The following is a 15,829-nucleotide window of genomic DNA, read 5'->3' on the forward strand; positions in this document are numbered from 1 at the left end:
ATACATGAAATTTAATTTTTATTCTTTAGATATATAAAGCATCTTTCAAATATTTTGATTTAACTGAAAATATTTCAAATTCATCAGTAAATTAATTTATTATTTAAAGTAATGCTATATGTATCTGAACTTCAATCAACAAATTATAGTATAAGAAAAAACATAACATATTTCATATATTTTTCAAATGAGATATATATAGTTTTATGTAGTTGACAAAGTAAAAATAAAAAAAAGGTAGGGTACAGTATAATCAAACTAGTATTATGCCTTGTTCTAAAACTCCTCTGTCTAACCGACTAATCGGAATAATTGTTAGGCGGATGGAGAGCATGGCAAAAAGTTTCCACTTAGTTGAATAAATCGTTAGATTGCATGAAACTGTGGACTCTAACCAGCAAATTATAGTAAATAGTAGACTATGAAATTTCCAAAGGATATATTTATGTAGTTAACAATGTTAAGAAAAAAAGTAAGGTACAATTAGAAGTGTTCGATTCGTGTTTCAATTCAGTTTTTTGGTATTTGATATATAAATTTTTTTTACCAAATTAAAGTTATATCTATTTTGGTTTGTTGGGTTTATATAATTTCGGTTTATTCAATTTTAGACTTAAAAAACATAACTATATCTATCCTTTTTATAATATTTTTGAATTTTGATTTATATGATTAGAAATCAGATTTATTAAAACATAAAAATAATTTTAGTCCTCTATTTTTAAATATAAGGTTTTTGTATTTTACTTAATTATTTTAAAATAGTAAAATAAAATTTAATAAGTATAATATTTTTCATAAATAAAAATAAAATCTAGTAATATCATAATATTATTAAATAACTAAAATTTAGAATATTTATCAAAATATTAGATTTAATTAATTTAATTAAAATGCAAACAACTTTCAACTTAAAAATAACAAAATATTAAAATCCATGTTTAAAATATCAAGACCATATTGATAGAATAAATATTTATAAATGATCAATTTTATAATATAATTTACATATAGCTATATAATTATATTTTAATTAATCGATTTTTTTGTTTATTCGGTTTGATCGGTTTACTAAACTTTATCCATATACTGCAATTTTTTTAATGTGACACCCATTCGGTTTATCCAGTATTATTAAATCTAAATATTATTGTCTATTTTGGTTTAGTTTGGTTTTAATTAGTTTGTTCTTACTCTGGATTGAACATTATATGTACACAGTACGTTCAAAATTTCAAACTATTATGGGTAATCAACAAACGAATCAGAAGAGCGTAGGTGATCAAAAAGAGTTCAGAAGTTATGGACCTATGGTGGGTCTTGCTACATGTGATTTTACTCTCGCCGTAACTTAAAATTTGGTAAAATTTAGCGGCAGCTTTTCTAATTTAATTTTTGCGACTCTACAACAGGGTAGAATAGAGATTCAAAGTAAAACCTAAGGGTAATTCAGTCCAATAAACAAAATCAAATGGAAATATATGACGGGCTGAGAAAAGCAAACAAAAAAGTTTAATAAACAAGAAAAAAAAAATTCTCATATCGAGTTTTGTGAGATCTGCTCCGAAAGAAAAAAAAAAGAAAAAAACTGCTATCGGGAAGAAGAGGTGAATCGCTTACGTGGTGACTGAAAGATATATATATATATATATTTATATATTGAGTGTTGTAATAATATATATGCATCTTGTAACTTTGGTTTGGTTTTTCTGTGTGTGTTTATCTTTGTCTGTTTTAGGGGTAAAATGAGGATTAGGAAGAACATGAAGCTGTCTTCGATGCTTTTAGCGACAGCAGGTTACGGCGGAGATAAACTGGAGACATATGTCTGTCCTCTGAACCAATCTCCATGGGATGTGATTCCTCTGACTTCCTCCCTCGACGACGACAACGACGATGGTGCGGCCGAGTTAACTAACCTAATTGACTCGTCGTGGTTCCTCCCTTCTCCGTCCTCTTCTTCTCCCTCTCTCACTCACCAGGTAATTCAATTCATACCAATACGTGATCTCATTTCGATTTCGCTCCCGCAAATGTCCAGCATTATTAGGGTTTGTTTTGTTTTATTCGGGAAACTCCAAAGAAGACTAATTCTGGATTTTGAGAACCCGGGTCTCTTAGTTTGTCGATTAGGGTTAATGGGTTGTTATTATTTCGCTTCTTCGAACTATCTTTCGTTCTCTGGCTCCGATTATTCTTTTTTTTTTTTTTTATTACAATGCGTTTCCACTTCACTCAGTTCGCTGGAGAAGATAACTTTAATGGGAATGTGAGCTTGGGAGATTCAAATGGCGCTGCCCAGAGGTAACAATCTATTGTCTTCTCGCTCGAATCGTTTCACCATTCTTGATTATTGTCTGCTTCGGTGTATTTTTAGGGTTTTCCTCGTGTTCCTTGTTTTCGATACTCGGGTAATTTCATTTCGCCCGAGCCGGAGTCGGATCCAAAATGCGGCCCGACCCGGTTACAATTTCTCGACCTATCTTTTATTTTTGTTTTCTTCTTTTATCTATCGTCCAGGTTAAATGGCTCCGCCGGCAATAATCACAGCCTTGTCTCCGACGAGCGTCTTGATCTCATTGCGCCGGAGAGTTCGCCGGGAGTTGAAGATCCGAGCGATGACAGTGACAAAAAATCATACTCCGTGCAGCCTCATTCGCCGGTTAAAACCTCCGGCGACGACTACCAAGCGGCTGTGTCGGTGCCAGCGCCGCCTAAACGCGGACGGCCACGTGGTTCGGGCAAGAAAGCTCAAGCCTCCTCCACCGCCGCATCTAATAATAATCCGTATGAGTTTTACTACTACTCTGGTTTCGGCCCACGGTGGGGAAGAAAAAGAGGCGGCTCCGGTGACGACGAGAAGATTGTTCTGACTGATGATAAAAACGGCTGCGAAGATAATATGAGCTTCAAAAAGAGTAACAGTAGTGGTGAAGAGAGTTCTAAAACGGCGGCGTTTGAGCATGGGAGTAGTAGCTTCGATGGGTTTGAGTTTATGGAAGAGGACTATGACGTAGTCGATCAAAGCACTGGACATGGGAAGAAGATGACAATGGCGATGAAGAAGATGAAGAGAGGGAGGAAGCCCGTAAAGGAAAGGTCTTTAAAATCCCTCATGTAATATATATTTATGTTTTGTGAGGACTTTTCTGTCTTTTTCGCTTCTTCCTTTTTTTTTTTTTTTTGTTGTCTGTTTTTGTCTGTAATAAGATTTCGTTTGTTTTTATTTAGTTACATTTGCAGTAATGTTTTCAAATCTATGTTTGGATTTGGCTAACTTGTCTTTTTTAGTTGCTTTAAAAAGATTGGTTTACCCTTTTAGCGTTGAAAAAAAAACATTTTCTTAAAAAATTAAATCTTTAAAATTATTTAAAACATACAACTATACAAGTGTTATGTCTTTTTGTTTTTAATTATCTATACTATTAAAAGAATAGAACTTTTCTGAGGTAACCTTGTGTTTTAAAACTATTTACAAATCCATGTCATTGCCTTATTTAAAACATATGTTTTTTTATTTAAATTATAATTAAATTTATTTAATCATAACGAAATCTATTTAATCTAACAATATTTAGTTTTAGGATTTCTTAAATAACCGAACATCAATTGAATCTCATATTTTAACTAGCCCTTAATTTTATGATTGATTTGTTTGTTGTATAATTGTTTTGATATATTTTGCAAACTAAAAATATTTCAAATATTTTTAATATGTGAAATTAAATTATAATTAAAAACTATGTAATTTTTTTTTTCAATATTTATATGTGTTGCAATTATCATTTAAAATGACCACATAAATGTTAAATTTTATTTTTAAACATTGCACTACAAAAATCACATTTTCTAAATAAATATGTAAAATTTAAGAAACTATTTTTTTTAAAATGTTACAACTACTCATAATATTGACACATATTTAAAATCATAGAAATAATTATTTTCTAAATCAATATGACATAATTTTAATTATTTTTTAAATCAATATTTAAAAACTTAAAATAAAGTTGACTTTCCAAAATAAATTTACAATTAATGAGTAGAATTTTTTTACAATTAATATATTTACAGGTTATTTCATAAAATATGTATCAAGTATAAACGGATCTAACAAATACATTTTTTCATTTCTATTGTGATCTAACTAACAGGTTAGTATTAACACGTTAATAATCTCTCCATGAACAATTATAGTATTTTATTAAATTTATCTCCAAATTATTTTTAAATATAATAATTTAAATTTTGGTCTATAAATATAAGTTACTTGTTTTTTCAATAATACTATGAATTTGTGTATGAAAATTGCTATTTTTATAAGAACTGCAAACAAAAATATAACATTATGTTCTTTTTTCTCTTTTTCTAATATAAGTTTTAGACTTCCTCATTTATATAAGTTTATAGCATTACTAGAAAAATCTAATAGTCGTTGTTTTAGAGAATTATACAATCTATATTTTATATCTATAGAAAATTACGCATTTATTCAAGTTAACATTTTTTAATCATTTAATAAAAAAATATAAATATCACTTCTACATATTTTGGCAAATACAAGGTGTATAATATATGTACATACAATTTATAATATTTATAGTCTTATACAAAATATCTTAAAATATCATATATTATGTTGAACAATTGTCTAAAATACCATAAATTAAGTTTTTTCTTTTGAACGTACTAGTACTATTTTCTTATAATATTGAAAATTTACTACCAAAATAACTCAAATAAATTTTCTGATGGGTTAACATAAACATAATGTTTTAATTTTGTGTTTGATTCATTAATTAAGGATAAAATATTGATATTTTGGAAATTAAATCATTAGTGACAGTATATTTGGAAAACAAACTTAATAGTGTGGTACTTTAGGATATATTCATTTAAATTTAACAACTGAACGCTAACAATTAATCATTACAATTAGGCATGGGACTTTTATCCGAGATCCGGATTCGATCCGGATCCGATCCGAAAATCCGGATATCCGGAGGGGCCGAATCCGGATAGTAAAATGTTGGATCCGTCAAAGCCAGATCCGGATCCGGATATCTTGATTTTTTAGTCCGGATATCCGGATCCGTAAGTTTTATTAATAATTATTTCAAAAATAGTAATATCTATGTATAAAAACTAACTTTATTTAATATATTTTCATTTTTATAATAGTATATGTAAATTTTATGTAAATTTTGTAATATTATACATAGAAATAATTTAAAACATTATATATTTTTTTATTTTTAAATTATTTTTAATATTTATATATATATCAGTATTATTATTTTTATTTATTTTAAAGATCCAAATCCGGATCCGGATATCCGCCGGATATTACAATTTTTAGAAGGATATCCGACACCCGGATATCCGAGAACCCCGGATCCGGATAAGGATAGTACAATTATGGATCCGTCGGATACTTTAAAATTGTCTGGATATCCGATCCGTCCCAGACCTAATTACAATTATGGTTACATAAAGAAGATAACTTATAATATAAATTCTACGGCCACAAAGATACAAGTTCAATCTTTCTAAACCAGTAATTTGGTAAGCTTGGTTAATCTCTAAATTTACAGACTAGTTTTCTGGACCAATAGTCATTATTGTGACCTTTATGTTCCCAACTTGTGTATGCCAACTTTTCCACTGATGACGCGGTAGTTTGAGTATCAAAGAGCTAAAATAGTACTCCCCTCTTTTTCCAAAACATTACCTATTAAGAAAATTGTTTTTTTTTTTGTCTAAAAATTATCATTAAAACTATAAAATAATTGTATTTAACCAATTACAAAATTAATTATTAAATATGATTGGTTACACAGTTTTTAATGAAGTAAAAGTTTCTAGAATTCTAGAAAATTGAAAACATTTTATATATTGAAGTAAAAGTTTATATATTGAAACATCAAATTTTTTTGAAACATCGTACGTTTACGAACAAAGGAAGTAAAATACAGATTATTCCGCGGCACCTGGATCGTTCATAATTAATGATAGATGTGGAAACTTATTAGTTAATGTGAATGGAAGGAGATATTTTGTATAAAAAGGTTTAATAATTAATAAACAATTAAACTGTCTTAAAACAACAAAGAACTATAAAAAATAATTTCAACGATAGTTTTTGCCTTGTTTATGGTAGAACTATTTCGGGGTATTATCTTTCTCTAAAATAACGGAGCTTTATAATAGATATATGTTTACTTTTTAACGTATTTTTTCATTTTTTCCTTTCAAAATAATTTGTTTGTTTTTCAGTTCAAAAAAATATATAATAAATTGCTTTTACAAATAACACATTCAGTTTGTGAAAACTGAAAATTAGTCCTATTTATTTTAACTTTTGTAAGATTCTTATAAAAATATTATACTATTTAAACTAAAGATTTCTTTTCAAAAATCATTATGTAAATAAATATATGGTTGTATTTATATAAAAATTATATTTCTCTAGAAATATTTATTTTTAGCCATAACAATAAAATTAAAAAGTTGAAGGAAATATTTTTTAAACATGCTTTTATAGTAGATGAATGTTATTTGTTTCTCCGTATATAGATGAAAATAACAATCTCTATTTCACAAAAAGAAATAGAAGTCAATTGAAATAAGTTTTCTGCATTATAATATTTCGAATAAAAAATATAACAATGAGTTGAAAATGCTCTAACATGGTGCTGTGATGGTTCTATTTATTAGATTAACCCAATTTTTTTTGTTTTAGCATACTATTAATTTATAGTAAGGTAAAGAGAAATACTAACTCAATCTATTATTATAGTATACAATAGTATCAATAGATTTCAAAGCAAAAAAAAAAAAAAACTACAAATCAATATTTCTCGCACAAGAATCATCGTGTGTGACAAATAGATGTAGTTGCTAGAGATAGGGAAACAAATATGTCTTTATAAAGAGGCGTTTAGAGAAGAATCTCAAAGACTTGTGTTGAGGAGCTCTCTGTAATCTTTACGGATACCCCAAAGAATCTCACTGCATTTTTTCATGCTTGGTCTGGAACCTCTATGAGGAGCTAGACACTGAAACGCCATCTCCAATACCTTCTCTAGTGCTAAGTTGTTAGCTGGATTTCGTTCCAGCTTTGGGTCCAGAACCGATATTGTATCTCCACTCGTGAACTTCTTGATGGCCTGATTATATCAGTTACTTAAAACCGTCAACAAACACTTTCGAGTCATTAGATAGTAGATGATGGAGATATTTTTTTACCCATCTAATGGTGATGCGTTCCTTTTGTTCTCTGTGAAGCTCAATGGGACGGCGACCAGTGAGAAGCTCGACGAGGAGTACACCGAAGGAGTAGACGTCGCTTTTCTCAGTGAGCTGGTAGGTAGTTAAGTATTCAGGATCTAAGTAACCAGCGGTTCCTTTGACTTGAGTGGAGACATGAGTGGCACCTGATTCACTATCTGGAGCTAATCTGGCAAAGCCGAAATCAGCAACCTTGGCTCTGAAGTTGTCAGTGAGGAGAATGTTTGAAGATTTGATGTCTCTGTGGATGATAGGTGGCTCTATAAACATATGAGTGCAAAAGAATAAGTATTATCTATGAAATAAGACTTAGATATAGGAAATGGAGATAAGTAACTTACGGGTGTACATGTGAAGATAGGTAATGGCATGAGCAACATCAGTAGCGATATCAAGCCGAGTTGCCATGTCGAGAGTCTTTCCTTCCTTGCCTATAAAATATCAGATTCCGTTCAAAGAACATTGGGATTGACAATAAATGATTAAATGTTTTAAAGAGGGAGAATGTAGTACTAACAATCCAAGTGATCTCTGAGATTTCCATTGGGGACATACTCAACAACAAGAAGCTTCTCGTCATTGTGCACCAAATAACCATAGTATTTGACCAAACTCAAATGAGTGACTTGAGCCAAGGTCTTAATCTCACTCATGAACTCTGTACCCTGACGGTCGTCTTTGTGTAAACTCTGCTCAAGATAAAACATCCCCATCAAGCAGAGAGAGAGCAAAAGAGAGAGAGAGAGCAAAAAACCTTTTTGGCACGTTTGACAGCAACGGTGGAGCCATCTCTGAGTTTGACCTTGTAAACAGTGCCGAAACCTCCTTGTCCGATCCTGAAGGATGGGGAGAAGTTCTTGGTGGCCGCGTAGATTTCCTCGAAGCTGAATCTTTGATTCGGGTTCTCCGTTTCATTGCCGTTACCATAGTAATGTCTCTGCACACTCCCCGTTGAGCTCCGTCTACTACGGATGTCATGTTCTGTTGAGAAAAGGAAACATTCAATTTCAAAAAACAAAATGGAAGAATCTTGTGATCAAACAGTAAAACTGAGGATAGGTACGTACCGGAGTCGTTGAAACTCTTGGAGGAAACGGAATCAGGAGGAGTGAAGCATTTGATGAAGATCCCCGAGATCCAGCGAGCGAGGGAGTTTGGTGGTGGTCTGTCGGTGGTGGAGGAAGGAGCTGGGGAACGATCGGGAAGAGTGCTGGTGCTGTACGATGAAGATGCGGTTGCAGGTGAAGATCCGCCTGTGTAGCTATGCCTCCGTCGACTGGGCATCGAAGAAGAAGAGGAAGAAAACTATCTCTCAAGCAATGGAGGAAGGAAGAGTCGCAGAGACTGACTTTTACAATTCAACTTGCTTCTATGTATTTATTGTCCAGCTGTACCACTGTTTAAACGTTTCTACGACTAATTCTTATCTAATTTAAAATCAGATAAGCTATATATATATATATATACCCCGGAGTTTTCTATATGTAGTATTGTTTATTACATCTAATCGAATGATTTTGTAATAGTTTCATCATTAATCTAGTTTTAAAGTCACGTGCTTGAGTTGTAAACGTTGAATTTATAAGCTATTGGTCCAATTTTTTCAAAAAGTTTAATAGAAACAACTTTTGTATATGAAAAACTTCTAAATTTGGTTATAAGAAAAACGAGCACTAACATGCCCGATGGCGATCGTGCAATGGTAAATTATATGTGCTATCTATTCCTTAATACGTAATAAGTTAGTACTAGTAGTATTTTTTTTTACACGTCAAAGAAATCTAACTATCGGTATGATTTTACCAATTTATTAAGTCATTCCTGTTAGTGTTTTCTTCAGCCGCCACCATATTAATAAATGCCAGACGGATCCATCTCTCCGAAATGCAATAATCGTAATTCATTTATCATTCGCATTAATTTTTTTTGTTTTCTTCTTCTTTTATTCTCTGGTGTTTAGAAAACATACCAAGAAAGTGCAGTATAAACATTTTTTAGGTAGATACCTAGGTTACACTGTAGAAATACCACCCCATAAGTTTATTAAAAATCAGCTTAAATGACTTTGATTTGAAGTGAATCAAAATAGAATAGGTTAGGTCAAGGATGGAAGATTCATAACCAAAGCAGTTGAAGGAAGGATGATATTTGACCATACAATCAATAACACAATACAATAGTCTCCGACAGCGACCGGGGGTTCAACATATTGACCTTCGAAAATAATGGGCCATGCGTGTGTAAAGCCCAGTGTTTCAAAACAAAAGCCCGTTAAACTACCGACGTCGTACTGTGTTGCACGGTTGAGATAATAAGAATTTTAAAGGATGAGAGAGTATTATTAATCATGCAAGGCGAATCAAGCGGCTTACCAGTATCATTTAGTTATGGTGATGAGTTAGTGGAAGCGAGAAAAAAACTCTTGTCGAAACCTTCGCCAGAACTTTTTCGTCCTCCTCGCTTTCTCGCAAGCGGAGGAGGAAATAAAAATCTCCGGTGACATCTCAGGTTATCTCCGTTTCTTTTTATCCTTTTTTTTTTGTTTGTGTTTACAGCTTATTCAGTTTCAGGGTTCGCGTACTGTTTGTGTTGATTATACTTGGATATGGATGTGTTTTCTATTTCTATATATAAATTTGATTTGTAGCTTTTTTCAATCTCTGGTTTTAACTAAATGCGATTTCATGATATGTTCTGGTAGAGTTATGAGAAGAAGATGTTAATGTTTTAGCAAAAAAAAAGAAAAAGATGTTAATTGTATTTAGCCAATTTTGAATATGAGTTTGTTTTTGAATTGTATAATTATTTGATCGGGTCACTGTTTCCGTTGCCACTTGACTGACTCCTGTTTGGTGATTATAAATCACATTTTTATCAAATTAAGGTTCTAGCTTTTGGGACAGAGAGCACGGGAACATTCTTACACCTTTAGTGTTTCTTTCTTATCCATAACCGTACCCTTTTTCAACTTGAGACCCTTTTTTTCTAACTAACTATTTACCAATAATCACATCTTATTGCATTTCTTGAAAATCTCTGTTCAAATTATTGTTATTACAATGTGTAGTTAAAAGTGATTCACTGTTTTGTTTTTCTTTTGTTGTACAGCTCTCAAAGGGATGCTTGCCTGAGTGTATTATTCGTAGTTGGTGACAAAATGGGAGGTTGCTGTTCTTCTTCTTCTTCTTCTTCAAGGCATTCGCATCTTGTTGGAGCTCCTCTTTACTATTATGTCAGTTTTTACTTTTCTCTATAGCTTCTTTTTATGCTTTGTTCAGTGTTCACCCTAATGCTTTGCACATAATAATTGTACTAAAAGTTGCTAAATCTTGATTTTTGTTCTGCTTCTGAAAAATATGCATGTTTTTTCATCTACATTGCTTCAAAATCAAAATATTTTTTTTCTTTCTATTTGCTCAAGTTTTGTTTTGTTACGTACGTAGTGTCCAGAATCTTTTGAGGAGCTTCGGCCTTCAGGAGCTCGTGCTGGTGTGGGATCAGCAGCACTCACCACCACAGGCCTTTTGGCTGATATTATTGGTTTGGAGACATCATCTATACCCGACACTTTTTATGCTCCTGCTCCTCTTCCATATGATTTGCTTTTTGGGAGACCCGATTCCAAATCTATCAAAGGAAACATGATTAGTGATTGCAGTTTTGAAACATGTGAAGATCTCGGGGGACCAGACTGTAAAACTCAACCCACCTCAGTGATTCTCTCCCCGAGTGAAACAGATCTCTCTAAACACAAAACATGGAAGAACCAATTGGTAGACGAAGAGGAGGAAGAATCTTGCCCCATTTGCTTTGAAGGTAAATAAATAGACATCTTTAATAATGAACTTTTTCTTTTGAGCAAGTAACGTCATGGGTTCATTTGCTTACCTAATGCCAGAATATGAAGCTGATAATCCAAAAATAAAGACAAATTGTGAGCACGATTTTCATCTCTCTTGTATTCTGGAGTGGATGGAAAGAAGCGATGGTTGCCCTATATGTGATAAGGTGTGTTTTCTTTCCTCCTTCCCTCTAGTTGATTTTCTAATTTGCAAATAGTCTGATTCCTAAACGAGTGTTGTCACTATGTGATGGTCGTCGAATGCATTTTACTACTACTCCTTACCAATTTTATACCTATTGTTATCAAAAGGGAATAGAATAGGGATTCGTAGTTATATACTTGGATTTGATCTGGCAATTGTGGATGTTAAAATGCATACTTTGTTGTCGACAAACTAACATTTAATTCTTTCTTATGTCAAATAAAACTCAGGAGGCTGTGTTTGATGATTGCTTGAACTAGCATCAAAATATCTGGTGTGGAAATTTTAAGCGGTTACACTATCCAGTTAGTCTGCAGTATAATATTTGCATACATCTTTTTTTGGGTGGTTATTCATTACACGCAAAGTGTTGTCAATTGGGTTATGTTCCCGAATTGGTGCAGTCATGTAGAAATTATACATACAAGTGTAAATATGATCAGCGTCTTGCTCCTGTTTGATCTTTGGTGGGTGATATAAAAGAAAAGAGCATTACAGTCTGTGATTGTTTGCAACAAAATCAAGTTCTCATCATGTTTTCAGTCTTGATCCATGATTGTATGATCTATAAAATGAATTGTTATTATGGGATAGTATTTCAAATTAAAGCGGAGGGAGAACACCTTTTAAAGTTATCATCATTTCCACCGTCAATTTGTTTCTATTTTTTTTTTGTTCATAATGAACAGGCATGGTTTTGCTCAAGAGTACAATTTTTTCCTCATGATACAAAAATAGCAAGTGGATTATTCGGGTTGGATAAATAAAAGAGATTCCATTTGATGCGGGATAATAGTAACTCCATGATGTAAAAGAAGAATTTAAAAAGAAAATTGAATATTCTAAAATCCAATATGATCCACATGATCCTATTCCTAGTCTTGTCGTGTGTACGTTTTGACCCCTCCTTGTCTGCATTTATGTATAAATTAATTGAGATTAGGAAATAATTTTTAAAAATTAGGAAGAAGAGAAAAGGAGGTAAGACTCTTCTTACTGGTCCGCGGGTTTGACTTGTAAGCCACTTATGTCTGCCACCTCCTCCTTTATCCTTAATTCCTCTTGTGCCCCCCTCCTAATATGAATAAACATATCCCATCCATCCCTTAAAAGAGACCCAAAGCTTTGGTTATGCAACTCGTAACAATATAATATTAAGCTATAAGAATTTCAGGTTAGCAGCCGTATTTTTTCAATAATTTTCTAAATTACGATGCACATCAAAGCTTAAGTAGTAGTAGTACAGTGCATTTTTGAAAATTAGTGCGTGACGGTGGCTTTAAGGATGATAGGGGTAATACAGGAGTTACAAAACAAGGTAGTTCAGGAGTTACAAAAAAAAGGGGTAATATAGGAAACATGACACCGGGAATGAAAGTTCCAAAAGCATTATTACAGTGATTTGAGCAAAGAACACATGTGTCCATGAACTCGCAGCTTTTACAGATTTTTATCTATCTTCCACAAAATTCTCTCGTAACGGAGAGAAAGATTAAAAAAAGAGAGAGCTTGTTTTCTTTTTTGGAGCTTTCCCTTTTGTCTATCAAGCTCACCACCGAGGAGAAAATATCTTCCTCTTCTTCTTCTTCCATTAACCTCTCTCAAAGTAAGTAAGAAGAAAAAAAAGACCCAAAATCCAAATGCCATGTACACATCTTCCTCTTCTTCTTCTTGTCCTCGTGTTTCTTTTCCCACTCTCTGCTTGTGCAAAGAACAACAAGGCCATCACCATCATCAAAGGAAACCAGACGATTCTGAGTCTCCAAAGCATTTTCCGGCTTGGCTTCTTCATCCCCTCCACCAATGGCAATTGGTATTTGGGTATCTGGTATGCATCTTCACCCAAACCCGTTTACGTCTGGGTCGCCAATCGCAACCGCCCCGTTTCTGATCCAGACTCCTCCACACTCGAGCTCACCTCCACCGGCTACCTAATCCTCAGCAACTCCCGCGACGGCGTCGTTTGGCGAACCGACAACAAAGATCCAGCCACCGGTTACCGCTTCTCCGACTCCGGTAACCTGATTTTAACCGGAAAAAACGGTTCCCCGGTTTGGCAGAGCTTTCAAAACCCAACCGACACGTGGCTCCCGGGCATGAACGTCACGAGTCGAACCGCTTTCACCTCGTGGCGAACCCCCTCGGACCCTTCCCCGGGGCTTTACTCGCTGAGGCTGAGCCCGAGCTTCAACGAGTTCCAGCTTCTCCACAACGAAACGACGCCGTACTGGTCAACAGGGAACTGGACGGGAGAATCCTTCCTAGGCGTCCCGGAGATGACCGTTCCTTACATCTACAGCTTCCACTTCGACTACCCCTACACTCCCGCGGCGTCGTTTCGTTACATCGTCACGCCCACCTCCGACTCTGCCCCAGGGGTCGGCCAGCCGCGCCTCTCCCGGTTCGTGGTCGACTCCAACGGCCAGCTCAAGCAGTGGACGTCGGAGATGCAGAACTGGATCACGTTCTGGTCGCAGCCCGAGGATCAGTGCCGCGTTCACGCCCTCTGCGGCCAGCTAGGCTTCTGCAGCAGCACCAGCAAGCTACTCACCCCCTCTGCCTGCATGTGCATCCGCGGTTTCCTCCCCAAGAACGCCGCCGCCTGGGAATCTATGGATTACAGCGACGGATGCAGCCGTGAATACGGCGACTCCTGCGACGGGAGAGATACTTTCGAGGCGGTGGGAGATCTCCGGTACGACGGCGTTGTGCAGATGTCGCGGTTACAGCAGGTAAGCAAAAGCTCTTGCGAGAAAAGCTGCTTGGGTAACTGTTCTTGCGTTGGGTTTTATCATAACTACAAGTCGAATCTCTGCAAAATGTTACTCGAACCGCCGATGAATATCAAGAACTCCAGCTCCTGGACTGGAACCACCGACGATGTTCTGTATATAAGAGATCAGATTAAAAAGAGCTCAAAGAGAAGCGTTTCTACATCCATTATTATACTCTGCTGCGTCGTCGGGTCTATCTCAGTTCTCGGGTCTACTTTATTTGTGCTATTGATTCTCTTGAGGAAGAGCGAGAAGACAAAGAAAGAAGAGGAAGATGGTTTTGCTGTGTTGAATCTGAAGGTCTTCTCTTTCAAGGAGCTTCATAAAGCTACCAACGGGTTCTCGGAGAAGCTCGGACACGGCGGTTTCGGCGCTGTTTTCAAAGGTACGTTACATGATTCTTCAACCTTCGTGGCTGTGAAGCGCTTAGAGAGACCTGGAAGCGGCGAGGGAGAGTTCCGGGCAGAGGTGTGCACCATTGGGAACATTCAGCACGTTAACCTCGTTAGGCTTCGAGGTTTCTGCTCAGAGAATCTTCACAGGCTTCTTGTCTATGACTACATGCCAAACGGATCGTTGAGCTCCTACTTGTCAAGAACAAGTCCCAAGTTGCTAAGCTGGGAAACGCGTTTCAGGATTGCCTTAGGGACTGCGAAAGGGATTGCGTATCTGCACGAAGGGTGTAGGGACTGTATCATTCACTGTGATATCAAACCGGAGAATATTCTCTTGGACAGTGATTACAACGCTAAAGTATCTGACTTCGGACTGGCCAAGCTCGTTGGCCGTGACTTCAGCAGGGTTCTTGCCACTATGAGAGGTACATGGGGATACGTTGCTCCTGAGTGGATATCGGGTTTACCCATCACGACTAAAGCTGATGTGTATAGCTTCGGAATGACACTGTTGGAGCTTATCGGTGGTCGAAGAAATGTAGTTAGCGATACACCAGGAGGAGAGAAAGAGGAGAAAGAACCCGAGAAATGGTATATAAAACACTTCGTGAATGGTTAAAAAGTTATTGAAACATTGAGTAAATGTTTTTTTTTTTTTAATTTTTGGCAGGTTCTTTCCTCCATGGGCAGCGCGTGAAATCATACAAGGAAATGTGGACTCGGTTGTCGACGCTAGACTCAACGGAGAATATAACAGTGAAGAGGCGACGAGGATGGCCACGGTGGCGATATGGTGCATACAAGACAATGAAGAGATAAGGCCGGCAATGGGAACGGTGGTGAAGATGCTTGAAGGAGTTGTGGAGGTGACGGTTCCTCCACCGCCTAAGTTGATACAAGCTCTTGTCTCAGGCGACTCATATAATGGAGTGGGCAATGGTTTGAGCGGCACAAGTTGTAGTGAAGGCAGGGGTTGTTCTGATCTCATGACTGGATTGTCTAGCCCTGGCTCACGGTCGTCTTTCGGTGGTAAACCTCCTCCTTCTCTCTGATCAGTCTGTAGATGGTTTTTTTAGAAAACGGTCTTAAATGTGTGTGTGTGTTTTTTTTCTGCTCTCTAAGAGGGTTTAATTAGTAGTATAATCTCTAGTTGTTGGTAGTGTGGAGAATGAAGCCTTGATTTGTCATTTGCTATTAATCAAAAGGAAAAGGATGAGATTTAGTCAACTGTACCTTGCATTTTATCATTAGTTCAGTGGATCCAGTCATGAAGTAACTCTGTGTTGTCAAATGTAAACTTTTACAGTTCGTACCAATTTTAATG

At 35.4% G+C, this 15,829-nt stretch overlaps 4 protein-coding genes across 5 annotated transcripts; 3 read left to right on the forward strand and 1 right to left on the reverse strand.

The window, feature by feature from the left end:
* Window positions 1-1,497: 1,497 nt before the first annotated feature.
* On the forward strand, window positions 1,498-3,149 carry LOC106434953. Of its 2 annotated transcripts, none has more exons than XM_013875809.3 (4): window positions 1,498-1,607; window positions 1,739-1,982; window positions 2,240-2,304; window positions 2,521-3,149. In XM_013875809.3, exons 2-4 carry the CDS (start codon window positions 1,746-1,748, stop codon window positions 3,119-3,121), a joined length of 903 nt encoding a protein of 300 aa, XP_013731263.2. In that variant the 5' UTR covers window positions 1,498-1,607; window positions 1,739-1,745; the 3' UTR covers window positions 3,122-3,149. The 2 variants fall into 2 exon arrangements, with proteins under 2 accessions (XP_013731263.2, XP_013731264.2); XM_013875810.3 differs by having other exon boundaries at window positions 1,507-1,623.
* Window positions 3,150-6,583: 3,434 nt separating this feature from the next.
* On the reverse strand, window positions 6,584-8,657 carry LOC106433724 (calmodulin-binding receptor-like cytoplasmic kinase 2). The gene is made up of 6 exons (XM_048768851.1): window positions 8,358-8,657; window positions 8,045-8,271; window positions 7,808-7,979; window positions 7,632-7,721; window positions 7,249-7,550; window positions 6,584-7,169 (listed from the first exon to the last, which is right to left on the reverse strand). Exons 1-6 carry the CDS (start codon window positions 8,572-8,574, stop codon window positions 6,954-6,956), a joined length of 1,224 nt encoding a protein of 407 aa, XP_048624808.1. The 5' UTR covers window positions 8,575-8,657; the 3' UTR covers window positions 6,584-6,953.
* A 959-nt stretch (window positions 8,658-9,616) lies between these two features.
* On the forward strand, window positions 9,617-11,836 carry LOC106433707 (probable E3 ubiquitin-protein ligase RHB1A). Its single transcript, XM_013874532.3, has 5 exons — window positions 9,617-9,798; window positions 10,399-10,522; window positions 10,734-11,106; window positions 11,189-11,298; window positions 11,567-11,836. The coding sequence occupies exons 2-5, from the start codon at window positions 10,448-10,450 to the stop codon at window positions 11,594-11,596; spliced, it is 588 nt and encodes a 195-aa protein (XP_013729986.2). The 5' UTR covers window positions 9,617-9,798; window positions 10,399-10,447; the 3' UTR covers window positions 11,597-11,836.
* A 906-nt stretch (window positions 11,837-12,742) lies between these two features.
* LOC106434957 (G-type lectin S-receptor-like serine/threonine-protein kinase SD2-2) lies at window positions 12,743-15,732 on the forward strand. The gene is made up of 2 exons (XM_013875815.3): window positions 12,743-15,096; window positions 15,176-15,732. The coding sequence occupies exons 1-2, from the start codon at window positions 12,977-12,979 to the stop codon at window positions 15,555-15,557; spliced, it is 2,502 nt and encodes an 833-aa protein (XP_013731269.2). The 5' UTR covers window positions 12,743-12,976; the 3' UTR covers window positions 15,558-15,732.
* The last annotated feature ends 97 nt before the right edge of the window (window positions 15,733-15,829 follow it).

This window comes from Brassica napus, chromosome C9 (genome assembly GCF_020379485.1).
Source record: "Brassica napus cultivar Da-Ae chromosome C9, Da-Ae, whole genome shotgun sequence".
NCBI classification, from domain to species: Eukaryota; Viridiplantae; Streptophyta; class Magnoliopsida; order Brassicales; family Brassicaceae; genus Brassica; species Brassica napus.

Excerpts from the sequence above, each read along its gene's own strand:
- LOC106433724 (XM_048768851.1), bottom strand. The coding sequence starts at position 8,574 with ATGCCCAGTCGACGGAGGCATAGCTACACAGGCGGATCTTCACCTGCA. Across the intron at positions 7,551-7,631 it reads CTATCTTCACATGTACACCC|AGCCACCTATCATCCACAGA; the intron begins GTAAGTTACTTA and ends ATATGTTTATAG. Across the intron at positions 7,170-7,248 it reads AACGCATCACCATTAGATGG|GCCATCAAGAAGTTCACGAG; the intron begins GTAAAAAAATAT and ends TGATATAATCAG.
- LOC106434953 (XM_013875809.3), top strand. The coding sequence starts at position 1,746 with ATGAGGATTAGGAAGAACATGAAGCTGTCTTCGATGCTTTTAGCGACA. Across the intron at positions 1,983-2,239 it reads CTCCCTCTCTCACTCACCAG|TTCGCTGGAGAAGATAACTT; the intron begins GTAATTCAATTC and ends CACTTCACTCAG. Across the intron at positions 2,305-2,520 it reads TCAAATGGCGCTGCCCAGAG|GTTAAATGGCTCCGCCGGCA; the intron begins GTAACAATCTAT and ends TCTATCGTCCAG.
- LOC106434957 (XM_013875815.3), top strand. The coding sequence starts at position 12,977 with ATGCCATGTACACATCTTCCTCTTCTTCTTCTTGTCCTCGTGTTTCTT. Across the intron at positions 15,097-15,175 it reads GAGAAAGAACCCGAGAAATG|GTTCTTTCCTCCATGGGCAG; the intron begins GTATATAAAACA and ends AATTTTTGGCAG.
- LOC106433707 (XM_013874532.3), top strand. The coding sequence starts at position 10,448 with ATGGGAGGTTGCTGTTCTTCTTCTTCTTCTTCTTCAAGGCATTCGCAT. Across the intron at positions 10,523-10,733 it reads GAGCTCCTCTTTACTATTAT|TGTCCAGAATCTTTTGAGGA; the intron begins GTCAGTTTTTAC and ends TTACGTACGTAG. Across the intron at positions 11,107-11,188 it reads TTGCCCCATTTGCTTTGAAG|AATATGAAGCTGATAATCCA; the intron begins GTAAATAAATAG and ends ACCTAATGCCAG.